The 26,476-nt window shown below is 41.8% G+C and overlaps 2 protein-coding genes across 2 annotated transcripts in view; one reads left to right on the top strand and one right to left on the bottom strand.

Moving 5' to 3' along the window:
* Positions 1 to 26,476, bottom strand: part of RIF1 (replication timing regulatory factor 1) — a 260,403-nt gene that overhangs the window by 116,167 nt on the left and 117,760 nt on the right. The gene's annotated exons all lie outside the window — the stretch shown is intronic.
* The window catches only part of NEB (nebulin), a 206,325-nt gene that overhangs the window by 131,977 nt on the left and 47,872 nt on the right, over positions 1 to 26,476 (top strand). The window contains exons 86-114 of the mRNA XM_058664477.1: positions 3,645 to 3,848; positions 4,176 to 4,280; positions 7,411 to 7,515; positions 7,618 to 7,929; positions 8,687 to 8,791; positions 9,343 to 9,441; positions 9,612 to 9,713; positions 9,849 to 9,956; positions 10,670 to 10,981; positions 12,252 to 12,356; positions 12,444 to 12,548; positions 12,940 to 13,044; positions 13,767 to 13,874; positions 13,987 to 14,100; positions 14,492 to 14,689; positions 15,049 to 15,153; positions 15,445 to 15,549; positions 15,654 to 15,758; positions 16,057 to 16,164; positions 19,158 to 19,271; positions 19,569 to 19,766; positions 20,073 to 20,177; positions 21,140 to 21,244; positions 22,074 to 22,181; positions 23,114 to 23,218; positions 24,150 to 24,257; positions 24,777 to 24,881; positions 24,976 to 25,080; positions 26,063 to 26,161. Of these exons, the coding sequence (XP_058520460.1) occupies positions 3,645 to 3,848; positions 4,176 to 4,280; positions 7,411 to 7,515; positions 7,618 to 7,929; positions 8,687 to 8,791; positions 9,343 to 9,441; positions 9,612 to 9,713; positions 9,849 to 9,956; positions 10,670 to 10,981; positions 12,252 to 12,356; positions 12,444 to 12,548; positions 12,940 to 13,044; positions 13,767 to 13,874; positions 13,987 to 14,100; positions 14,492 to 14,689; positions 15,049 to 15,153; positions 15,445 to 15,549; positions 15,654 to 15,758; positions 16,057 to 16,164; positions 19,158 to 19,271; positions 19,569 to 19,766; positions 20,073 to 20,177; positions 21,140 to 21,244; positions 22,074 to 22,181; positions 23,114 to 23,218; positions 24,150 to 24,257; positions 24,777 to 24,881; positions 24,976 to 25,080; positions 26,063 to 26,161 (3,762 nt within the window). The remainder of the gene's footprint in view (positions 1 to 3,644; positions 3,849 to 4,175; positions 4,281 to 7,410; positions 7,516 to 7,617; positions 7,930 to 8,686; positions 8,792 to 9,342; positions 9,442 to 9,611; positions 9,714 to 9,848; positions 9,957 to 10,669; positions 10,982 to 12,251; positions 12,357 to 12,443; positions 12,549 to 12,939; positions 13,045 to 13,766; positions 13,875 to 13,986; positions 14,101 to 14,491; positions 14,690 to 15,048; positions 15,154 to 15,444; positions 15,550 to 15,653; positions 15,759 to 16,056; positions 16,165 to 19,157; positions 19,272 to 19,568; positions 19,767 to 20,072; positions 20,178 to 21,139; positions 21,245 to 22,073; positions 22,182 to 23,113; positions 23,219 to 24,149; positions 24,258 to 24,776; positions 24,882 to 24,975; positions 25,081 to 26,062; positions 26,162 to 26,476) is intronic.

Here is a 26,476-nt window from a genome sequence, read left to right as displayed (position 1 = left end):
AAACAGCAAGATTTCAATCTTTTTTTTTTTTATGGCTGAGAAGTATGTACCAAGATGCCCTTTCAGTGTGATTGTTAAGATCTAGTCTTAAGCACATCAGTAATGTTGACTCTATAGCTCGCTCTTCAGAGTGATTGTGGCATTGCAATCTCCTTTTGCAGAAACACTATCAGCAGGCTTGGGAAGACGTGAAGATGACCGGTTATGACTTGCGAACAGATGCCATTGGGATCCAGCATGCCAAGGCCTCCAGGGATATTGCCAGTGATGTAAGAACAGTTCCCTGTCCAACCTCCATAAGCACTAGCTGGTAGACGCATAGTGAGATTGGATATAATTTGTGGGAAACTAAGTTACAAGGAACACCAATCATTGCTTTTACTATATTAAGAACTCAGATTCAAAGGCAATCCTTACAACTTGAGAGTCCTGAAATTCTGCTTGTTTCTGCAATTCTTATGTATAAGTACAAATTTTCATTTACTCTATAGTATATTCTCAATATTGGTAATTTACAAGCACTTAGAGAGATGTAATGCATAGAAAATTCTGTTCTTACTCAAAATGTGGGATGCATACCACTGGTGGTTTCTGTGAAAGCTTTATGCAACTAAGAACAAATATTTTTCTAAATAGTTATATTAATTGTGTGCAGAAAAACACTGGTTCTTTATGTAGATAAGGTTATAACTTTTAAGATAAAAGTTTAAACAAAGAATTAATTTGGTTTAATGTAATATGACATATAGGCCGTGTTTTTGTGTGCCAGAGCACCTTGGGATGATCTTCTGTGACTAAAGTTTGGGAAACACTAAACTGGGAGAAACTACAGGAGTAGCTGTTTTCTTGCAGGCCCTCACAGTATTTTCACGCAAAGACAAAGAAGACAAACCAATATGTCAGGCAGTACAAAGCTTAGAGTGTGACATTTTAAAGAAAAATGGGATCAAAATAGGAAATCTGGGATGGAGTCATCTTGAGTCAGCTCTCTAGAAAAAGCAAGTTTAGAAAAACAACTTTCTTCTTTTCACATTTGCCAGTATCTGTACAAAACTGCTTATGAGAAACAAAAAGGCCATTACATTGGATGTCGCAATGCCAAGGAAGATCCTAAACTGGTTTGGGCAGCAAATGTGCTGAAAATGCAAAATGACAGGCTGTACAAAAAGGCCTACAATGACCACAAAGCCAAGGTCAACATCCCAGCAGACATGGTGTCCATCTATGCTGCCAAAGAAGGCCAGGCCTTAGCAAGCAACGTGGACTACCGCCAGTACTTGCACCAGTGGTCCTGCTTCCCTGACCAGAACGACGTGATCCAAGCGAGGAAAGCGTACGACCTGCAGAGTGATGTGAGTGCCTCCCCTGGGAAGAGGGTCTCCCATGGCCTGGCCTGTGGGCCTCTTCCTTGCTCTGGAGAGCATACCCATCCGTGCCGAGGCCCTTTACTGCAGTATTTGCCCCAATATGTGTCGCACGTATCTTTACTGCCACATCTGATCAGAGTTCTTATTGTTATTGTTAAATAGGATACCAGAGTTTTTATAGAGGTTTATTGATATGTGTAAGGTTTGTACTTTATTAAGCATAAGAATGTCCATGGTTGTTCAACTTTGTGTTGAAGAAAGATGGGACTAACTTCCCTGGAATTATCCCCAGAGGTTGGTGGTGTAAGGGCAATTCATTTGTTCTCCTTAATTTGTTCTTCACAACATGAAGAACATTGATTTACCTAAGAATACAACATTAATCTACCTAAGGTATTCTTTATTTACTCATATTTTATGCCCATTTAATCTTCTGGAAATAGACTCCAGAAGATTATTTATTTGTTGTGTAAAATAGAAACCTTTTAATTGTATGAACTTGGTTTCCTTATACTTCAAAAGATATTTTTCCACAAAGAACAAGTTTGTTATAGAAAAATATGCTCATCACCTAAAACGAAATTGCCATGTGGTAGATTTAGGCCAGTTTCTAGAGAACTGTGGTCCTAACATGAACTGCATTTGTATGTTCATTGCAGTTGAAATCCTAAAGAACAAGGAAGGAAAATGTCAGAATCTATTATGTATATAGTATTCTTTTGAGAATCCTTTACTCTGAATTTTGGGTACCCATTATACTTTAAACACAAAAACACAATGTCATTCTTTATAAAATGGATCTTTTCCAATATTTTTTGTGCTCTACTTGCTACCATTTTATCCTGGTATTTGTATACTATTGACTACCAACTGAAATACCAGTTTTGAGCAACATAATGACTTTTCAAATGGTTTCTTTTCATTTTCTTGTTGAAAAGTGATAAAAAGGAGTTTCCATCTCATGGTTTGCCACCTCACCTCCCTGCACCCTTTCCCAATTTCCTGCAACAACCAGGGCTTGGCCATCCTGAAGCTAGGAGCCTGGGATTCTGTCTAGGTCTACCATGAGCGTGGCAGTGGCCAAGTGCCTGAACCAGCTCCAGCTGTGTTCTGGCACACATCTGCAGGAAGCTGGGTTGGAAGCAGGGAACCCAGCACTTAAACCAACACTGAAATAGGAAGCAGGCAGCCCAACCTATGGCTTACCCCATTGCCTACCCACATAATAACTTCTTATAAAATTAATGACTAGTATTTAACATAAAGCAATTTTAGGTTTTCAATCATTTGCCTATAAATGGGAAGCAAATTTAGAACCAAGAACATGCAAATCTCAAATAAAAGGAAGATGCTATTAAATAAAGAAAATTTCATAGAGACCAAAATTGTGGGACTAATGATTAATATCTCATCAACCTTTTAAAACCATTTGTGAAAAATGCCAAACACCAGGCATTGTGCTAGTTTAAAAGATATGATAATGCAGGCAAAGAAAGGAAAGACATAACTTACAACTTTATGGAGTTCAGATTAGTAAGAAGTAGATGTTATTAAAAATATGCACACAAAAATAGCTGAAAAGGAGTAATCCATGGTGTTATGACAAGAGAAGTTGAGAAAACTCTTCTGAATTAGTGTGGCTTTCTAGGGAATGAGAAAGGGGAGAGGAGGGCACAGAGACATTCTTGCAGGTTGGGCAGTGTGTACAAGGCGTCTGATGTGAGCCACAAATTGCGCTGACGGCCAGTGTGAGCAGAGCGCACGGGATGAAGGAAACACCAGTGGGAGAATCGGTGGCGACTGTGCCAGATCCTCCCTCCCTCTGTAATCCTTCTCAAGGATTTTGATCTTTTTTCTAAGAACAATGAGAAGCCATAGGAGAGGAGGAATGTTGTAATATCAGATTGGAATTATGCATTTTGGAAATATGGTACCTGCTGTGCAGCAGACTTACTTGAGAGCCTGTTGTCACTGATTTAAAGGTCTACATTGGCTAATATGATTATTTAAAGATTATTTTTAAAAGTGCCTTGAAGCATATCTATCCCCCAAGTGGAGAGCTTCTTCTGTATCCCTCTGTGTTACAGGATGGACATGAGTGCTCGACAGACACTGTCACAGACAAGGGAACAAAGCAGTCCACTGCTGGGGCTACAAGTGTCTGTTGGGCCAGGTGTCTGTTGTTAATGGCTGAAAAAGATAACAATGTATAACTCAAAATTTTGTGTAACTCTCACATATAAATATCACTTGATCTTGCTTTGTTTTTTATCCCAGGCCATCTATAAGGCTGACTTGGAGTGGTTGCGTGGCATTGGTTGGATGCCTGAGGGCTCCCCGGAAGTATTGCGAGTCAAGAATGCCCAGGAGATCCTATGTGACAGTGTCTATCGGACCCCTGTGGTGAATCTCAAGTATACCAGCATTGTCGACACACCTGAAATTGTTCTTGCCAAGTCCAATGCTGAAAACATTAGCATTGTGAGTCACTTTTCCCCTCTCTATTAAAGTTGAAGTAGTGCTATAAAAAAATAAGGAACCTAATCATCAAGTGCTAAACTAATATTGATAATATCAAAATTTTTTATATTGTGCTTTTGATATTGAAGTTTAAACAAAACTCAAAGGATTATTAAGTATTAACATGAATTTCAAATCAAACATAATATTCATATTGAAAAAATTTTAGAAATGTTGGCCTTAATGTGAAAATATTCTGGATGAGATCCAAAAGAGGGGTTGAACATGTGCCCTTTGACTGGCAGAATTAGAAACTGTGAAGTAATTTGTTGTTGGTTCTTTCCATAGCCAAAGTACAGAGAAGTCTGGGACAAAGATAAGACTTCAATCCACATCATGCCAGATACTCCAGAAATTAATCTTGCTAGAGCAAATGCTCTTAATGTGAGCAACGTAAGTACTACAGTAGGCGGATTTGAGTTTTTCAGAGAATCATCCAACCAGTGATGGAATTCCAGCTTCACAATATGCTGAAACTCTTCATAGCCAAGTAGGAGAAAATTGAGTAAGGGTAGAAAGGTCTGTATGACTGAGAGAAGAGCAACAGATCCCTGGCTTGTGTCCTTGGACAAGGCCAGTAACAGGGAGTCAGAGTCAGTATAGTGACAGGGAAAGGGCATGACAGCAAACTTATGGAAGAGTAATCAAGAGATGTAATAAGGAGATTCAGATAAACACAGAATTCCTTGGGTGTAGACATTTTCTAGGACATTCTGAGTTGCCCCTAATGACCACAGAACACAATTAAAAACATATAACAGAAAATCAAGGAGGTTATTAAACAATTTTCTTCCCCTGCCCCAGTGAGAGCTCCCCTGATGATTCATCAGAAAATTCTTGAAGAAGTTAAAAAAAATAACTAAACCCCTATAGAGACTAATGAAAGAATGTCATCACAATGACCAAAACCTGTCCAATATAGTTCCACAAATGAAAATAGTAGACCCATCAAGGGGAAATTGGAAATGTTAACAAATTCAATCCAGTAATACATTCAAATAACAGAATACATATAGCTGGGGACCATACAGGACTGCCAAAAGGCTCCACATTCAAAAACTATTCATGTAATAGGACAGAAGAGAGAAATCATGTGCTCATTTGAATAGATTTAGAGAAGCGGGTTACAAAAACCAGTGCCCTTTCTTCTAAAGTATACTTAACAATAACAAAAAAAGAATTAGTGTTTTCTTGCATGTCTGAAGTATAAACTTCAGACCAAAGACCAGCTCATCCTGGGTCAGTAAGCTTCTCTATTGATCCATGAGGGGTCAGGAATATCATTATTGAGCACTTGCTGGAGGTATTTACTGGTTGAGGGAACATCTCACTGAGAGTAATGGGATTGCATAGGAGTAATAAAAACAGATGCTTATTGGAAAGAAAGAGAATAAACTACCATTGCTTCGCAAAAGCAATCATTTTAAGCCTGGGGAAAAAAAAAACAAGAGAATAAACCAGAAAAAGAAAAGAAATCTCGTTAATAAATATAATTCAGTCACATGGCTGTCTACACATTTCAAGAAAGCTTCAGGAAGGCACCACATTCAAGGATCACCAAGATTGCTTGTATGTGAAAACAGGACCTTAAAAGAATGGTTCGACCCCAGTGCAATTCTCCAGGGTTTGAAACTTAGCATCCTGTCAGCAGAATAACACATCTTTGTGAGACATTGAGCTTGTTAGGCAAAAACATCATCACCATGTGCCAACCTTCTCTGTCAACTCCACCATAATGAGTCACTTGAGAAATGCGTTCTTTCAGTGTTTGGGAAGAAAACATAGCATTAGGACATGGTTTTGTTTTATTTGGTAGAAGACTAGAATGAATATCATGGTGCAGTGCCTTCCCAAGTGGCTGCATTAAAAGGCAGGCAGTTGTTCATTGCAGCCTAGATTCCCCTGCCGTTCAGTTCACAGGCATTGTTAGCAAGAAAATTGTGGAAAACCTCAAATAGTCTCTTGTCTGAAAAATTTCTCAGCTAAAACGAACCCTACCAGTGATAACATGAAATGAGCAAGGGCAGTGTTCCAAACTGTGCTGAGCAGGTAACTTCAGATGTTTAGATTTTTGTGAGAGTGGCTTGTGTTTTGGAAGAAATCAGATAGCTCAAATGATCACTAACTAGAATTATTTTCTTTACTTATATGGTACCATTAATACTATAATCCTAATAAGACACTATCTGAGACTGCTTCCATCATTTTTAATCCTCATTCATCCATTCATTTGAAAGGCAGTGTTGGTAGGGAAAGAAAAAGCTGCTTGTTTAATTTCCAGATGGCCAGGACTTGCTGCAACACAATGCCAACCCTTGCTTCTGCCATTTCGATACGAAATCAAATGCACATTAAACTGACAATCTTCACTGTAGTTTCAAGAGTAACATGCTGTTATTTTGCCTTCTGAGATGGGGAAAGTGGACTTAGAAAGTTAAGGAATCTGCCTGTGTTCTCAAAGTCAGTAGGGGAAGAAATTTTCTTTAAAGTCTGCGGGTTTTTTTTTTCTGCTCAATGGAAAAATAAATTTGACCATGTAGACAAACACAAATTTATTATGTGGAGAAACAGGAAAAGCATGTAATAAGGTAGCAAAAGGGTAGCATATGATGCTAATATTAAATGTCCTCTAATACAATACATTTAAATATGAGGAATAGTTTTTTATTCATAAAATGAATCCATTGTTAAAATAGATGCACTCAAAATTTGCACTAAAGATAAAATTTGCAAGAATAAAATTCATCTAAGCCCTCGTTTTTCAGACACATAGAAACAACAGAGCCATCAGTGAATCCATTGTTAAAATAGATCCACTCAAAATTTGCACAAAAGATAAAATTTGCAAGAATAAAATTCATCTAAGCCCTCGTTTTTCAAACACATAGAAACGACAAAGCCATCAGTAGGTGGAATTTACCTCTTGCTATATTGTAGGAGCTTCTATGTTGAATACCATGACTTTTGGATTTAAATTATTATTTGAGACTCTCTGACACTGTGAGTAAAGAATGTGCCCACTAAAATATATCTTTGGACACGTCTGGAAATCTGTCACCATTTCAGGTCTCTAAAAAGAAAATAGCAGTTGCTATACCCAACTTTTCCTCAGCAGGAGGTCTGATATTCCCAAACCTATACCAGGAAACAAAACCCATAAATGCAAAAAGTGTATGCTTCTTCAGATTTCAAAATTGAAAAAATTTAATTGTAGCCTCTTTATATCCAAGTTTATCCCATTATTGCTAAAATGTCAACCCAAAGAGGGGAAAGCAAAGCCCTTTCACATCCTGTGTGAGACCAGAAACAACAAAGCACATTGAGACTGTGATTCAGAGGGAACAGTGCAGCCTTGTTAAGCCCAGAACTCTGGACTCCAGATGCCACTTTATGTTTCAGTACCAGAGGGTAGTGAATGATTGCTTTAACCCATTCTCTCTTCTCTGTTAATTTGATTTGGGATCTGGGAGTTACTGGCCAAAGCGAATCTAGAATGGTGATTGATTTTTTTTTTAATCTCCAGAAAATCTACCGTGAGGGCTGGGATGAAGTGAAGATGAGCTGCGATGTGCGGTTGGATGCTATTCCTATCCAGGCTGCCAAAGCCTCCAGGGAGATTGCCAGTGATGTGAGTGGGGCCATTTATAATCTCGCAGCTGGTTGACCAGATGCCTGGGGTTGTATCAAGAAGACACACTGTGATTCCTCTGTTTTGTTTCTTCATGTTCAGTATAAATACAAGCTGGACCACGAGAAGCAGAAAGGACACTACGTGGGCACCCTCACAGCCAGGGATGACAACAGGATCCGGTGGGCCCTCATAGCTGGCAAGCTTCAGAACGAGAGAGAGTACAAGATGCACTGGGCCAAATGGAAGACCAAGTTCCAAAGCCCGGTGGACATGCTTTCCATCTTGCATTCTAAAAAGTGCCAGACCCTGGTCAGCGACATTGATTACCGCAATTACCTGCACCAGTGGACTTGCATGCCTGACCAGAATGATGTGATTCAGGCCAAGAAAGCCTACGAACTGCAAAGCGATGTGAGTGGGCTGCCCTCAAGTGTGGCCTTTTCTGTCATTTGCCGGCTAGACTTTGTAGTAGTACAGTATCACAACCACCAAAGCCAGGGTGGAGCTAGACTTTCCCTCAAGACACAGCTGATAGTGTGAATACACTTCTTACATATCTGCTTTAAGGAAATGACTGAAAATATGATTGATCCAGATGTTGGCAGTAACTGAGCTTTAAATCTGGTGAGATACTGGCAGCGCATGAGCTGGATGTGAGCACAGACATTGTGTTTTAGTAGACTCAGAGCTCATAAAGTTTAAGTTGCCATGACTTTTACATCAGGAAATTTAATTAGTCACATCTAGGATTTTCCATTTGTCTTGAAAATTCCAGTGGTACAGTTCTGAATATGCCTGAATATCCCTGAAACTGAATTCATGCTCCTTTTTAAACAGAAAAGATACACAAAGACTTCACAAAGTTAGTGGAAAAGTGCAATGAAATTTTATTTTGGTGCAGAAAAGCTTATGAAATACATGCACTGTTTTTGGGTGTGGGGTTTTTTTTTCTTTAATAATGTATGTTTTCTGGGAACTTTTAAGATCCCTCATATCCGTCAGTTTGTCAAGCTGCCTGGCCTCCTAATTAGTTTTCTGAAGTTAGCTTCCCAGTTGCTGGAATATAAGACTGTGCGCAGGGTTACATTGTTTCTTCATCACACCGTGGATGGGCTAAGTAGGACAAGGTGAACAGGATTGCTCCTTCACGCCAACCTTATTTTCCCAGGCTGTTTACAAGGCTGACTTGGAATGGCTGCGTGGAATCGGGTGGATGCCCAATGACTCCGTGTCTGTCAATCATGCTAAGCATGCTGCAGATATCTTCAGTGAGGTACGCCAAGGTTTCGTCCTGCTGGTCAGTGAGTTCTCCCCAGAAAACAGAACAAAACCACCCAGACCAAAATAGAATCTTCTCATATCAGCAGTTTTAATCATGTTATTTGCTGCCATTTAAGCCAGATGTAGATCTTTTTTTTTTCCTGAAAAAAATCCTTTACTTTCCCCATCACATTAAGGGACAGCATCCATATATAATACCCAGCACATTGGGTATATGGAAAAAAATAAATGGAAAAATTCTTCTGTTTCCCAAAACCATACACTTGGGAGAAATTTTCTCAGTAAAAAAAAAAATGTGTTGCAACACACACAATAAATGATTTAACTTTGAGAGCTAAGCAAATGTGCTACTTTAAAAAAATCTCTGGGAAGTATAATACACCATACAATGCTAACAGGAGAGCCAAATTACAGAGCAGATACCTTTCAGTATGTCACTGTATACTTCTAGCAGAGACTAAGGACCCTTAAATGTTGCAAAATTTTCTTGCTCCCTCAGGATTGGGAATGACAATTATCTAAAAGATACTTACTTTCTTACAGAAAAAGTATCGCACAAAAATAGAAACACTCAACTTTACTCCAGTGGATGACAGAGTTGATTATGTGACAGCGAAACAAAGTGGTGAGATCCTGGATGATGTGAGTACATGGTTCCTGTCAATTTCACAGCCTTTATGCGGCCCTAGACTCAGCACCATTACTGTCTGGGATGTAGCGTTTGTCCCCTGAAAATGCCAATCCTAGCCATTGCCTGGACAACGTATTTTCGTAACTGGCATTACCATTTTCCCCTTGTCTCTTACTTTTAGATTAAATACCGAAAAGACTGGAATTCCATCAAGTCGAAGTACACCCTCACAGAAACCCCTGTGCTGCATACCGCCCAGGAGGCTGCACGGATACTGAATCAGGTATGGATTTTTACTGGGATGCTGGCACTTTGGGTGGTAATGGAAGGTCACATAGACTTGTAGGAAATGACATGCTCCACTGACCCCTCCTTTCCAACTCCTCATTACTGTTAATTGTGGCTCTCCATCTTTTAGAACCTGTACAAGGAAGGCTGGGAGAAACAAAAAGCCACGGGTTACATCCTGCCTCCAGATGCTGTGCCATTTGTTCACGCCCATCACTCCAGTGACGTTCAGAGTGAGGTAATCTATCGTGACTATGAGTGGACTTTGCAAAGGCTGGGCCTGTACCTAAAGCTTTGCAGTTGTGCCTAAGCCATGGATTGGCATCAGCAAAGTGTTCCCTTTTAGCTTGGCACACCCGACTGGGCTTGGCGGTGGTTGCAATACCTGTTTTTTAGTCCTTTTCCCATGGGCCTTGGGCTTTCTTTACTTTTCTTGGCTTGTTAACGAGCTTTTGTATGGTTTTTTTATTATCTTTTAAATTCTATGTCCCTCCCTAAATCTGTAGACCACCAAATAAAACTATTACCAGAATGGAAGAACAGTTTTTTTCCAACTTTAAAACGACTTGCTTTTCTCCTTTTCTTTATTTCCGCTCCTCCCCTCCTCCCCTCCTCCTCTCCCTCCTCTGGCTCCTCCTCTCTCTCCTCCCTTCTTTGTCTCCTCTCTCCCTCCCCCTCCTCTTCTTCTTCCTCACCTTCTCTTCTTCCTCTTCCTCGTCGTCTTTTCACCTTCTCATTTTCCTCCTCCTACTACTTTTCCTCTTTCTCCTCCTTTCTTTTCCTCCCTCCTCTTTCCCTTTCTTCCCTTCCTTCCTGGTATTGGTTCCAGGGCAGGGGGCACTCAGAGAGCTCGTTAGGTGACTTTCCTAGTGTTTTGTAGCCAGTGGTTGAGCCCCTTTCGCCTTGTGTGTTTGTCAAAGCTGGTGAAATCTCATCTCTTCTTCCCACCAGCTGAAATACAAAGCTGAACATGTGAAGCAAAGAGGTCACTATGTCGGTGTTCCAACGATGAGAGATGATCCTAAACTGGTTTGGTTTGAGCATGCAGGCCAGATCCAGAATGACAGACTTTACAAAGAGGACTATCACAAAACAAAGGCCAAAATCAACATACCTGCTGATATGGTGTCCGTTGTGGCTGCCAAGGAAGGGCAGACCCTTGTCAGTGACATCGATTATCGTAATTACCTGCACCAATGGACATGTCATCCCGACCAAAATGATGTTATTCAGGCAAGGAAGGCCTATGACCTACAGAGCGATGTAAGTGATTGCTGTTCCTTCATTATCTAAATAGTGGCGGGCATTCCCTGAGGTTGATAAACAGCTTTCCAGAAGCACCAGCTTTGAAACTTTGAGCCATAAATTCTTCTTGGTATATTCCTGAAAGAACTGGATGAGGATATAAAGTAGAGAAAGATCAAGGGCAGTGTTGATAAATGTTTTTGCCTACTGCATTTCTGAATAATTTTCAACATCTATTTTTAAAATAAATTTTTAAAAATGTGCTGCTGTGGCAATATTTCTGCTGTCAGCATCTCCTTCACATGGGGAAACAACATCTGGTTTTAAGTCAGCTGACTTGAGTGGGAGTCAAAATGACTTGTGGATTTTATTGTTAGATGACAGAATAGTCCAGGACATAAGAATGCCTCATTCCTGCTTTGCTAAGCATCTCATTCCTCAAAGCAGTTATGAAGGCATTACTTGGCAAGAAGTCAAATTAAAAAACAGAAACCAATTACTGATTAAGCTGCAATAATGGCCCAGCATCCCTCATGCAAAGCCTGGATAAAACTAGGACAAAGAACATGGCATAGGCCACCTCCCGCTGAAGTCTCTACCTGCCTCGAGGCATCCGGAGGAGCAGAACAGAAACATAATACACTTGACTTAGTTGTTCTCATGCTTACCTGTCTCCTGCTCTTCATCAAAATGGAAACAGGAAGTCGAAGGCTGCTGCCGCCTAGGTGCTGGACTTGGCCATCCACCTCACCAGCAGAAGAACTGGCATGGAACTTCAATCCAATTAACAGTTCCTCTTCAGGAGCTAGGACAGGAGTAAGCAGAAACAGGCTTGGCCAGACCAGAGGAGGTGCCTCCCACATGCCTGTAAATGCACAAGCATTTGTGCGAGTTTCTTTACGTAATCCAGACATAGCACCTGATATATATAACTAAGTGTACCAAGTCCATCTAAAATTGTAATCTACTTGGTAAAGCCTTTCTTATGGCCTTGACTCCACTGCATGGAGTGATGTTGCTCTCACAGCACTTAACTGCTTCACGGTCAGTGAATAAATTCTCTCCACTCCTATTCTGCTCTTTACTGATTTCCTCAAAGCACCAAGTACAGTGTCTGTTGCCCAATTACAGGCTGAAGAGTCAGGTGAAATAATGAAATAAATTGGATGAATGAGACAAGAACTATGCCAAAATCCTTTTTAAAAAAACTTCTGAAAAAAGAAGTTTGGGATCTGCAGTGCGTAACTGTGTGTCATTTACTCCATTATATTCCCCTTCCTGTTCTCAGAATGTCTACAAAGCGGACCTGGAGTGGCTCCGAGGCATTGGCTGGATCCCTCTCGATTCTGTGGATCACGTACGGGTTACTAGGAACCAGGAAATGGTGAATCAGGTATGCCACGTTGGTTCCTTCTCTAAGCTGCTTGGATGGGTATGCTATGGGGAAAGACCTGTCACACTCATCTCTATTTATTTGCAGGTAAAATATAAGAAAGATGCTCTGGACAACTACCCTAACTTTACAAGTGTCGTGGATCCTCCTGAGATTGTTCTGGCCAAGATTAATGCAGTCAACCAGAGCGATGTAAGTTTGCATTTTTCTATGCTGGGGAGTTCATGTCTATCACTGAATAGATGAGCTTAATTTTAGATAATTCCTTCTAAGAAATACACAGCAGAGGTGGGAAATCATAGCAAAATCTTTGGGAGGAAGAGGTCTTAATTCACTAGAAGGTGATCTGTACCCACCTTTAGATATACATGTGTATATGGTGTATTTATATATATGTATGTGTGTATGCATATATATATTTCATGCTCAAATTATTCTGTTTGCTAAAATTGACCAAGATCCAACAAATTGGCTAGTTCTAATCTCTAAATGCAAACTGATTATTGTGTCACTAAATAGATCCTAAGAAAACATAAATACATCTTCAATATTCAAAAGGTTTGATTTTGCTTTGATTCCTTAGGTAAAATACAAAGAAACATTTAATAAAGCCAAGGGCAAGTACACGTTTTCTCCAGATACTCCACACATCTCCCACTCCAAAGACATGGGAAAACTCTACAGCACTGTAAGTTCTATTTCATGCAATAATTCAATCCTAATTTTAAGCCTTTTTCAGTTTTAATATTCCTGCTGATTTTGTGAATGCCTGAACAGATAAGGCAACCTATACTATCCATTGCATTCAGTTTATTGGAAGTAGCATACTATTCAAAGTGTGTAGTGTTTATTTAGTTAGCATTTTTTGAGTCCCTGTGATATGCCAGGCACTGTAGGGGCATGAAGAGGTGAAGCTTAATGAGGCAAGGCCTCCAGGAGCTCCTGCCAGTGGCAGGAACAGGTGTATAAGTAAGTAGATGCAGGATGTAATAGGTGCTGTACAGGCTCTGGGTACTTAGAGCACTGAACAGATATGTGAAGAGCAAAGGGAGGAAGAATGGTTCTCCTTCAGCAATCACACACAAGTATCTCCAGCCAACAAACGCTTGTTTTCCAAAATTCAGAGGAAGAAGATGATTATTATGCATATGCCCAAAGGGGAGCAACCACTGGTGATGCTATCTCTGTGTCCAAATGTCTTGTATTTTCACTAGAATTGTAAATATAATTCCCTCTGTTGAGCCAAATAGCTACCCTGTTTTGGGTAGTTATCCTAAGGGCTTGAAAAATTTCAGCCTTGCCTTGAGCAGAAAGGTTTTACTTGGATACCTGGATTTTACCGGTTGTTGTAGTGATATGTGAAAGAAGTCAAAGGCAAACTTTTTACTAACCGATGTTTCTTGGCTCTAGATACTGTACAAAGGGGCCTGGGAGGGAACCAAGGCCTATGGTTACACCCTGGATGAGCGCTACATTCCCATCGTTGGAGCCAAGCATGCTGATCTGGTGAACAGTGAGGTCAGTGTAACCTTTTCCTCTCTTAGGTTTGGGGGTGTTCATGGGGACAGGAGTTGCGCAGCAGGAGAGTGGGAGAAATCCATTAATTCTCAATGTTGAACCCACTTCACAGCTTAAATACAAAGAAACATATGAGAAGCAAAAAGGTCATTATTTGGCTGGAAAAGAGATCAGTGAGTTCCCTGGTGTGGTTCACTGCCTGGATTTCCAAAAAATGAGGAGCGTGGTAAGCCAGCATTTGCTTTAGTGTGGGATTCATGTACCTTCAGCATGCAGTGTGTTTGCCTAGTTGTAAATTGCTCTTTAGTTCAAGATTAGCTGGGAAATAGAGTGGGGTGCAAAGACTCACTCTGCAGGTTTTCTGCACCCTGTCTGCTAACCTAGGGACCCTTGAAGGCTGTGTGCCTCCTCTCTCCATTTCTGTCCTCTAGTGTCACACTCAGTGATGACCCTTACGGGAAATGTTAACACTAAGAAAATATAGTGAAGCATCATTTTTTAACCCCTATTTTAGAAGAATAGATGTATTTTGGGAAGAAGGTTGAAAAAACATTTATTTGCATAATTTGCATTTCCATTCCTAATTTTCATCTTTGAACATCTTTTTTTTTGTTCAGTTGAACTATAGAAGAGATTATGAGAATACCAAAGCAAATGTTCATATCCCCAATGATATGATGAACCACGTATTGGCTAAAAGGTGCCAGTACATCCTCAGTGACCTGGAGTATCGACACTACTTTCACCAGTGGACTTCCCTTCCTGAAGAACCTAATGTGATACATGCCCGAAACGCCCAGGAGATCATCAGTGATGTATGTTGTCCTCTCTGCCGTGTGATCTGGTTATAGGCTTACCCAGCCCTGCCTGAGTCCACTAGGCTCCTATTGTCCCTATGTTCCCAAACTCTGCTGCTTTCGCCACAGAGTGCCATGAACTACAACTGTAGGCTGTAAGAATACCCTGTGCACCATTATGACACACTTGTGAAACACTTCATATGTCTAGGACTCCTTAGCTTCCATAGGCAGGGACTTTAAGACCTTCTAGCTGGAAAGAAGCCCATCCTGTGTCTGTGAGCACTGAGGACTGTGAAGGGCTAAGAGGAAAGAATCAAAATGTTCAACTGTAAAATCAGGATACTGCCACCTTTCACTGTTTTTCTTTCTTGCAGAATGTGTATAAAGATGATTTGAACTGGTTGAAAGGCATTGGCTGCTACGTGTGGGATACACCCCAGATTCTCCATGCCAAGAAATCATATGACCTCCAGAGTCAGGTAAGCTGAATTTGCTGAAAGGACCAGCTTCTCTTGTGGGTCTTGCTAGTGAGAGTAGTGGATGGAAGTGGGAGAACAACACAGGGAAGAAGGACGCCTGGCGAAGAGCCACACTCCTCTCTTGGGCCAGAGCAATGATGCATTTTGGCAACCACACAAAGTGTGAGGGACTGACAGCCTCTTGGTTAGGACTGAAACAGTCCTAGAAATAATGACACTTCTCAGATGGCACAAAGCTGATGGCGGGTCTGAACTTGGTCATTTTTTTGTAACCTTTGTTTCTCTCCACAGCTACAATACACCGCTGCAGGTAAAGAAAACCTGCAAAACTATAACCTGGTCACCGATACGCCGCTTTACGTGACTGCTCTTCAAAGTGGCATTAACGCCAGCGAGGTGCGTCTTTTTGGGCTTCTCTTTTGGGGTAGAACTTTCCTGCCTTGGCATGGTTTCCAACAGCAGGTGTGAATAACATAGGGTCTTCTTTTATATGTTGGTAGGTGAAATATAAAGAAAATTACCATCAGATCAAGGACAAATACACGACAGTTCTTGAAACAGTGGATTATGACAGAACCAAGAATCTGAAAGATCTGTACAGCAGTGTGAGTTGAGGGTTTTTTTTTTGTTTGTTTTGTCTCTTGGATTTGAGTCACCTTTGCCCCTTCAGAGATTATCAGAAAAAGAACAGGAACCCTGTTTCCATTGGATTTTCCATATTTTTATCCGTAGATCTTCAAATTATTATTTTATCCCATAGAATCATTGCATGGATGTAAGTCCAGAGCTGAAGAGAGAACTTGAAGATGGTAGGGAGTAGCTGGGAAGGAAAGAGGAAACACTTGTTCCTGGGAGCTAAGCAGAACGTATTCTCTCATATTCATGAGCCTTCTAACCTTCCAGAACCTGTACAAGGAGGCCTGGAACAAAGTGAAAGCCACCAGCTACATCCTGCCAACCAGCACCTTGTCCCTGACGCATGCCAAGAACCAGAAGCACCTGGCCAGCCACGTGAGTTGAGTCCAAACCCAGCTGGCTCCCCTCTTTGCCCTCTCCTGCTCCTCCCCACCCCCACAACTTCTCAGGCTGATTCCTATGCTGCCAGAAGTGTCCCCTGGGACTACCTCTGGGTACCATCTAATCATTCCAGATGCTGGGTGATCACAGAATTTGTATGCTCAATGCCCCCTCTTGGCCCCATAGTCCACACAGAACTAGCTGGGACCCTTGAGGCTGCCTGTCTGCAGGTGCCTGGTGTGGGAGGTGAGGAGAGAGGGGAGTCCTAACACTCCACACAGAAAACACACATCAGAATTATGTGGGTTTGGGGTAAAAATAATCAATGGATATGCAGTTATACCATCTGCAAGTAAATTGATGAAATGGGTAGTTATTTTTGTAACAATGAAATAGGAGACTGATTAAATCTTTGGAAATCCTGCCTTCTTCCTAATTTGAGGAGTTGAGGGGAAAAGAGGAGAAAATGTACAAGCTTAACTGCTGGCTGACTCCCTTACTGCCCACAAAAGCAGGGGCTAGCCTGAGGCCAGAATCAGGAACTGGGAATGCAATACAGGTCTCCAATGCTCAGGAATGCACTGACATGGGCCAGGACTGATTGTCTCCCAGGGACAGCACTGGTGGGAAGTTCGAGCCAGAGCCAGAGCAAAACAGCCAGCATAGTCTCTCTAACGTGGAATGCAGGCATCATAGCCTCCAAATTATGTGCATTCTCCTGGGATGCTGCCTTCTTAAGGCTGTACTTTTGGTAGCAATGGACATATAATTTTGTTGTGTATAAATCTTAAGTCACATGAGCAGTTTAAATACAGGATAAATTCTTGTGACTTCTAACCCTAATCACTTCAGTAAACCTTTCTTGTAAAATTCCCTGTACCTTCATTACAGCTTTGATGGTCTCAGTTAAGTAGGCTGTAGCCTACTTAATTGTGAACAGTTTGTGTAACACTGTAGATCAGTATTTCTCAACCTTGTTTTTTCATGCCCATGGTGAGAAAGTCAACACACAACCCTGAATTTATCTAAATCCCTTCTGACATAAATGTCCCACCAACAAACACTTACTGCTATACTAGACCATGCGTTCTGATGATCTCAGTTCTGTTCTACTCCTTGAGGTGTTAGTCCCCCAGTGCACCAACTTCACAAATCTCTAATGGATATCAAGTTTCCCAGTTTAGAAAAAGAGCTCATTAGGTAATATAATTATTTTGATGTTTACTTAAAGGAAAAATGGTGGTAAATAATTTTACCTAGACCCAATTATATTTGGAGGACTGCAAACACAGTAGCCTGAAAGAGCCAAGTTTTCATTCACAAAGAGGAGTTTAGAGGACAGGATTCACAGAGCCTGGCAAAGGCTTTTTCCTTAGTTGTTGAGACAGGATTTAAAGCCGTCTGCTTTTAACAAGGTTGAGAATACAGAGGTGCATCCTTCAAAAGAATTCCAAACGTATACTTTCATTTTTAAAAACGTTTCTTTGAAGAATGTGTGATTTGCAGTTGAGAAATGTTGTATGTAAAAAGCTGGAATTTTCTATTCTAGAAGATTCTGGTGGAAATTTTGGTTGGTTTGCAGTCATTGAAAAGCTTTCCTGGAATTCTGATCCAAGCCCTCCCATCTCCCCTGTTTTCACTGAGATGTGGATCTCTGGTTGTAAGAGGATGGTTATTTTTCCTTCATATGCTGGATTTAGGCTTCCCATCTTGGTCTTGTCCCCTGGTTCATATGGTTATGGACCATTCATTAAAAGGCAACATGAACAAAGAATTAAATTTCTTCCCAGAGAGTCAGCACTATAGCAAAGTGAATTTAAGTCATATGACAGCAGTTCAGGTGGTTCGAGTCTTGGCTGCTCCACTTTCAGTTGAGCACCCTGTTAATACTTCTGGGAAAGTGGCAAAAGATGGCTGAAGGGCTTGGGCTGCTGAACCCACATGGAAGACTTGAATAAAGCTCCTGACTCCTGGCTTCAGCCTGGCCTGACTCTGGCCATTGCAGCCAACTGGGGAGTGACCTGGTGGATGAAAGAGAGCTCTCCTCCTTCCCACCCTCAACCTGCCTCCCTCTCTCTGTGTCTCACCACTTCTCTCTCTAGCTCAGCCCTTCAAATAAATAAAAATTTTCTATTTTTAAAAGATTTACTTATTTTTATTGAAAAATTAGATTTCCAGAGTGAAGGAGAGACAGAATTCCACTGGTTGATTCACTCCTCAAATGGCTGAAATGGCTGGAGCCGAGCCATCCTGAAGCCAGGAGCCAGGATCTTCTGAGTTTCCCACATGGGTGCAGGGTCCCAAGGCATTGGGCCATCCTTGACTACTTTCCCAGGCCACAAGCAGGGAGCTGGAAAGGAAAAGAGCATCTGGGGTTAGAACTGGCACCTGTATGGGATCCTGGGCATGCAAGGCGAGGATTTTAGCCACTAGGCTACCACGTCAGGCTCTAAATAAATCTTTTAAAAAGCAAAAACAAATGCAAAAGTTTCTCCCCTGTCCCAGAAGTTGGCCACAATGATATTTTGGAAAAAAAAAAAAAAACCTTCATGGAAACTGAAATTCAAGGAATTTCAAGTTACAAAAAGCAAAGAGATTCCTGAGCAGATTTTTTCCCCTTATGATAGTAAGTTATTGTCACAAAGATTATTTTAATATTGCACAACGTTAAACTTGAGTTGATCATGGTAACTGTTATATTACTAGTATTCAAATAGGTATTTTGACACAATAGCTATTAGTGTCATTTCTGTATGGTATAGAACTACATAACATTTACACTGTACTCATGTTTGGTATTTCAAGTAATCAAGAAGTGATTTAAAGTGTACAGGAGAATTGTGGAGATTATATGCAAATGCTGTGCCATTTTATATAAGATAGATTTTACATCTTGGTGTTGGGGGCAGATTCTGGACCTAATCCTGTGTGGGCACTGAGGGCCGATTGGGCTCTCTAAAGCTGTGCTCTTCCTTTCTTCTTTACAGATCAAATATCGGGAGGAATATGAAAAGTTCAAAGCTCTCTATACTTTACCAAAAAGTGTTGAAGATGACCCAAACACAGCTAGGTGCCTCAGAGTTGGGAAGCTTAACATTGATGTGAGTAATCCCAAAACTTTGTTTCACATGGAGACCAACTAAAACAGCCACGCTTTGTAAATCAGAACAGTGAAAAGAGGCAGGGACTGAGCATGTGACCAGAAACTTAGCATTTTCCAGTTGATGTTGATTTTTAAAATATTCTCTTTGATACTAACCTATGGAAAGTGTTGTCCCCACCCTGCCCCCAATTCCTAACTGTCATTTGGTCCCCTTGGCTTCTTCTGTGTCTTAGCAAGGCATGTATAGCCATGACTGGTTAGCATAATTTCCTGACATGTAATTATAATCCCACAGCGCCTCTATAGATCAGTTTATGAAAAGAACAAGATGAAAATCAACATTGTGCCTGACATGGTAGAGATGGTGACTGCCAAGGATTCTCAGAAGAAAGTCAGTGAGATTGATTACCGCCTGCACCTCCATGAGTGGATCTGCCACCCTGACTTGCAAGTCAACAGTCACGTCAGGAAAGTCACAGACCAGATCAGCGATGTAAGCCTGTTGTGATGCCGTTCTCCCACCTCTGTCCCATCCCGTGACGCACCTGCTGCTTCATCTCTGCCTTCTTCACTCTTGCTTTCCTATGTGTCCTGGGCCTCATTTGATTCTGAAGCAATCCCAAGGCTGCATTCTCCACATGGGGGTATTTCTGTTACAGCCACAATCTTATTTTGCTTATTACCTTGTGCTTTCTATTATGCAATGGCACCTGGGTCCAGAGTGAGTCTGTATTCTTAGTGTTAAAGTCATGGTCATTTTTTTTCCTTCTGATTCCCTCCAACTGTTGAAATCTTCCAGATTGTGTATAAAGATGATCTCAACTGGCTGAAAGGCATTGGTTGCTATGTCTGGGACACTCCTGAAATTCTCCATGCCAAACATGCTTATGACCTACGCAACGATGTGAGTTTGCCTTGTTTTGCTTTGTTTAGTTGTATTTTTTCCATTTTACACAGCCTGGAGTCAAGCAAAAGATGTGTGAAATGGGGATATTGTCACAGAGCAGCTATGGGTGAAGTTGCGTGGAGGATGGCAGAGCTGGGCAAAGGCACTGTGATGAGAGTAGTCTTTTCTCAGGTGGCATGTGACTCTCCTGCTCAACAGTGCAGTCCAGCTGTGTCATCATCCTCAATGAAGGAGGGATGCTTGGCTGCTCTCTCCACTCTGGACTGTTACGGAAATGTTACTGAGCACATAATTTTCTTGGAAAATTTCTGTTTGTTGGGAGTTTATGACACTAAAGACGGGAGTTTCATTGGAAGGAGTGAATTTGCCAGGCAAATAAATACTGTAATGAAAATGTTAGTAAGAAAGTTTAACTTTCCAAGAAGAGCAATCACCAAGATGTCCAAAAAATTCTAGAAGCCCCCATTTATTTTTTTTAAAGATTTTATTATTACTATTGGAAAGCCGGATATACAGAGAGGAGGAGAGACAGAGAGGAAGATCTTCCGTCCGATGATTCACTCCCCAAGTGAGCCACAACGGGCCGGTGCTGCGCCGATCCGAAGCCGGGAACCTGGAACCTCTTCCGGGTCTCCCACGTGGGTGCAGGGTCCCAAAGCTTTGGGCCGTCCTCGACTGCTTTCCCAGGCCACAAGCAGGGAGCTGGATGGGAAGTGGAGCTGCCGGGATTAGAACCGGCTCCCATATGGGATCCCGGGGCTTTCAAGGCGAGGACTTTAGCCGCTAGGCCACGCTGCTGGACCCCAGAAGCCCCCATTTAAATATGAGGTACTTCTGAAAAAAAAATTCATAAACAGCTTTACCTGCTAAGTAAGTGCTGACAGAGGCAAACATTGAAATTCGACAATATCGAGTATAATGAATGATGCAGTACAGCCATGTTTCCTTTGCTTTGGCAGATCAAGTACAAAGCTCATGTACAGAAAACGAGGAATGACTACAAGTTGGTCACAGATACACCAGTCTATGTGCAGGCTGTCAAGAGTGGGAAGCAGTTAAGCGACGTGAGTGGTCCCTGAGGGGTGTTACTGTGGGCAGTGATGATGACTGGGCTTCACATGCATGAAACTTGTGAAAAGCACTTAAACCCTGTGGGCCTCAGCATCCTCCTGTGAAAAGTGGAAAGTGGTTCTATGTAAAGACTCACTTCATTGTCTGACACAGAGCAGAAAGCGCAGACAAGATGCTGTTTTTCATTTTTAGAAAAAAAAATTTAATTTGTTTCAAAGGTAGAGGGACAGGAGAGAGAGCGCGTGTGTGTGTGTGTGTGTGTGTGTGTGTGTGTGTGTGTGTTTTCATCCAGTGATTTACTCTTGAAATGCCTTCAATAGCAGGGAGTGGACCTGAAAAGAGCCAGGAGCTTAAAACTCCCTCCTGGTTTCCCATGTGAGTGGCAGGGGTCCAAATACTTGGGTTGTCAACTCCTGCGTTAGTAGGGAACTGGATTGGAAGCCAAGGTGGAACTGCATCCCAGGCAGTTCTCAAGTGGCAGTTTTTTGGGGGGAAAATTAATGCTATTGGCCCATAATATTAGGTCTCACCAGGGAGGTAGAATGTTGAGATCTGTTACTTTGGAACTTCCATCAGTGAAATGCTAGTGCTGCCTCTTCTGATGTCTGACCCATTGCTTCCACTTATTTTTCAGCATAAGTGGGCCACACCCTGGCTCAGATCTCTTAGGTAAGATGCAGTGGTAGATCAGATGCAGTCCTCTTTGCAGAAGGAAGAAGGCCTTCTTTGCCATTTTCAAAAGAGGGGTCTGGGTTCCCATTGGCCTCCTTCTAACAATGCCACTAAGGTCCAAATGGCTTCACTCTTTCTGTCTGCCCACAGGCTGTCTACCACTATGACTATGTGCACAGTGTCAGAGGCAAAGTGGCGCCAACCACAAAAACTGTGGATCTGGACCGGGCCCTCCATGCATACAAGCTCCAGAGTGAGGTGAGCAGTACAAACTCAAGAGGGTCCAGCAGAGGCCCAGGGCCTTGGCCCCTGTAAAAGCCACCTTAGCTTGGGCACTCTTGTGGCCTGACCTTGTAAAGTCTTCCCTCTTACAGACAGGATCTTCCTATCAAGCAATCCAATAAATAATGCATAGGCATTTTTGAAGCAATATTTACAAGTTACAAAGAACGAGGCAGATACACTCTCTTCTTTCAAGAAAAATCAATGTGACAGAAGCAAGGCATAGCATCCCCAACGGCTACTAAGTACAGTAGAAACTAATGCTGAAAATTGCTGTTGAGTTTCTGAAGAGAAAGAACCTTGAACCCATCCATGTATTTTAATCTCCCCGTTATAGTTCCCATGGCTACTGCTTTGGTCTCAACTTTTCATGGTATTTACCATCTTGAATTTAGAGATACTTTGGTTTTTAATATTTTAGCAGTGTCCTTGATCCCTAGCTCTACTGTTGAGAGCCAGAGCATGGGAGATCACAGGCTGGAGCTCTTCCTACCTCCCCTCTGTTCGAATCTGCTTTCCTTCATAGCCTCCCAGCTTCTTCATAGTCTGAGGCCAAGACAGGAAGATGTCTCCTCTGGGAATGCTAATGGCCAGAGGATAACCTGTGGGTGCAGTTAATGACAGAGGTGGTGCTTGGCTGCTTTCTTGTCTGCATTTCCTCTTTTCTTGCTAGATACCACACCATCAACTTGGCATAGAAGTGTGACATTTCTTGCATAGTTCCCTTTTTCTAAAACAGTAGTTCAGCACATTTGGACCTGATTTGATTTCTTCCTGGAATCAATTCAATGAGCACAAGCATATTAAGCATCCAATTAAAAACTCCAACATGAGTTGTGTATGATTTGTGGACCTCAGATATTATTGAGGCCAAATGTCATTTTACTTGCTTTTCCTCATTTCGGCAGAATCTTTATAAAACCAGCCTTCGTACTCTGCCCACTGGATATCGGCTTCCTGGAGATACCCCTCACTTCAAGCACAACAAAGACATCCGTTACATGAGCAGTTATGTGAGTGGTCTCCTCCTAAGGTTGGGGTTCGAGATTGGAGTGGGAAGGAAGAGCAGTTAACTAATAGTTTTGTCTCGCTTTCCAGTCACACATTTGGGGGGGTGGGCTGCTACCAAGTTAGTTGCTTTTACAAGTCAGTGGCTGGGAGGCAAGCCAGTGGAATAAAATAGGACGTTCGTGGGTAACCTGGCTCAGGGCCCACATTCTTGGCACAGAAGTAATCTGAACTATCCCAGACCATTGCCTGGAAATGAAATTTCATATACTCTCGCTGCCTGCAGCTTGCCTCAGTGTTGGCTCTGATATTAACCTTCTTCATATTTTAAAAGATTGGATTGGGACTTGATGTGTTTACCCCAGGCACAAGACCTAGAGAAATGTGGTCATCCCTGTGACTCTGGCCTGCAGACCACTCTTGTAAAGCAGCCATCGGCTGAAGAATCAACTTCCAGGCTGCCCTTCAGGGTCTTAGGATTCAACTCTGCTGGCCGGGCAGAGAGTCCCTAGCCTGTGGCCCATTAGTGTTTCCAAAGCAATCAGAGATCTTAACAATGTAACAATGTAATGTGTCATGTGAAAGTCAGTTCAGAAAACCATTCAACATTTAAAGAGTATTTTCTTATTCTATCTTGGCATTTCCCAGTTTTTTCGTCATATTGGGGTCAAAAATACAGATTTTTTCTTGCATTTTACATATCACCCTACAAATGGATTTCGCCTAAGGAGAATTGAATCTCATTCATTTTTGGACAAGACTTTAGTAGCCAACAAAAATTTTCAAGGCCAAAATAATGATAGATGCTATGTCCCTGGCTTTTCTTAATGCTTGGAAAACAATTTTCAAATGAAGGTGACATCTGTTTTCTAGTTGAGAAATGGACTGCTGTTCTCTTTACACATCATCATTGTCATTCTGACTTTGCTTTTTCAGTTTAAGTACAAGGAAGTTTATGAGCACATGAAGGCAAATGGGTATACACTCGGCCCCAATGATGTGCCGTTTGTCAATGTCCGGAGAGTCAACCAAGTTACCAGCGAGGTACTGTGAATGTCACTGGGGGGATATACTGATTTTCAAAGACTATGATTGTGAAGTGGAGTAGGAACTGTGTTTCAGCCGTAACTGGACATGTCCACACAAAGTAAGAGTATCCTTTGTATCACCGTTTTTATACGCTACTCTTAGCAGTGTTTTTTCTGTATTTGAAGTGTTTTCAGAAACTCAGTTCCGTAGTTATTATGAAGTAAACTCCTTCTAAAGAAATAATTTCTTCTTTTGATACTTGTTTTCAGAAATCTTTGATAAGGTAATGTTTTGGTATGATCCATGACCCTGGTTTTCAACATCAGCTATTTGTATATCCGATCCAACTATGCAACCACCTATTAGAAAGTGAAAGACTTAATCAGAATTATCTGCCTAAATTAATGATTATCATTTTCCTTTTTTATCTCCATCATTTCCAAGAATCTTTTTCAGCTCTGTGTGTGAAGTATTTGATACATGCGCTCGTCAGTCCTACCCTAAACTCCTGAAATGACTTTTCCCCTAATGCAGAGACTGTACCGAGAACTGTACCACAAGCTTAAAGACAAGATTCACACCACTCCTGACACTCCAGAAATTCGCCAGGTCAAGAAGACCCAGGAAGCTGTCAGTGAGGTGAGGAACATGAGCGAGGAGAGGCTGCGGGTTGCAGGGATGAGACCGCCTGGGCTCTAACTGTGCTTCTGGTTCTTGCTGCGCTTTGCTCTAGCTCATCTACAAATCAGACTTCTTCAAGATGCAGGGCCACATGATCTCCCTGCCGTACACACCCGAAGTGCTGCACTGCCGCTACGTGGGAGACATCACCAGTGACGTAAGCATCTCATGGGACTGTCTCTGGAGAACTCTGATCAAAGGGCAGCCTTGTGTACAGCAGTTGAGACCCTGGTGATCTGTGCACTGCCTGCTCCGTGGAGTACTTCAATCACTGAGTGTACAGGGGGAGGTGACAGGAGGAAAAGTGGAGCTCCAGTGTTCTCCAGCCATGACAACAGTGGTGAGGGCTTTTGGAAATGGGTAGAGTTACCACCATTCCCAGTCTCCTGTGACCACCACCTACATTCTGTGCTGTGTCACTACCACCCCCATTCTGAGTAGCCATATCCAGGTCATGTTAACGACTTTATCCTGCAAACACCCACTCCTAGCACCCTGAGTTACTTCCCACTTCACTTTTTTAAATTCTGCTTGGATGCTCCCATCTCTTTAAGGACACATCCATTCAATCTCTGCTTTTCTCCCATTGATAGAGGATAACACTGACATCATTTTATTATTCTAAGCCCAGAGTCAGATATTTAAATGAAGAAACCTGGATTGATTCAAATGCAAGCCAATAAAACAGAACACAGAGTGGATCTGTTGAATTAAAATGAAAGAGTAGACTTTCTTTATGTACAGAGGATAGTTTCAAGATTCCCAGTAGCTACCCCACTCTGCATGGTACCAAATTCTATAGATATTTATACACTGTTTTTTTCCCCTGTCCATATATACCTAGGATAAAGCTTGATTTATAAATTAGGGAAAGTAAAATACTTAAAAATAACAATAAAGCAGAACAATTACAACAATATGATAAAAGGTATTTAACACTTATGAAATCCTTTTTTCTAGAATTGTCCATTTAATATTTTCAGTCTCAGGTTGACTATGGGTAAAGCAGAAGCCATGGGAAGTGAAGCTGTGGACAGCAAGGGCCTGCTGTGTACCAGTCAAGAAGCATGGCTATTCTTTTCCTTTCCAGATTTGTGTTTGCTCACGACCAGTTCTATTTCTGCATTTGCCTTCCACAGATTAAATACAAAGAGGACTTGCAGATCCTGAAGGGCCTTGGCTGCTTCCTGTATGACACTCCAGATATGGTGCGCTCCCGACACCTGCGGAAGCTCTGGGTGAGTGCAGACCTCTACCACATGCAGCTGCCTGGGCACAGCTCCCAGGCTGCCCATCACCAGCATCCAGCGGTTGGGCAGAGAGCTGCCTGCCTGGCTTTTAGCTACTCTTGAGGAGAAATATACTCCTCACCCCCTTGGGCAGGTCATGCTTAAAATGATCTGTACTTCCTGTGAAAGATGATGCGCTTAATTACCTGACAGTGATTTTTGCGTTTGTCTGAGATGATACCCAGGAACATAGGAAGGACCTGCTCCACCTGCTCACTGCAGCCTTTTGAAAAACAACATGATGCGTACTTCATTAAGCAATTC

The sequence above is a fragment of the Ochotona princeps genome, chromosome 5 (genome assembly GCF_030435755.1).
Source record: "Ochotona princeps isolate mOchPri1 chromosome 5, mOchPri1.hap1, whole genome shotgun sequence".
Lineage (NCBI taxonomy): Eukaryota > Metazoa > Chordata > Mammalia > Lagomorpha > Ochotonidae > Ochotona > Ochotona princeps.
Note: the sequence above shows the minus strand (reverse complement) of the source record. Positions and strands in the feature narration are given on the sequence as shown.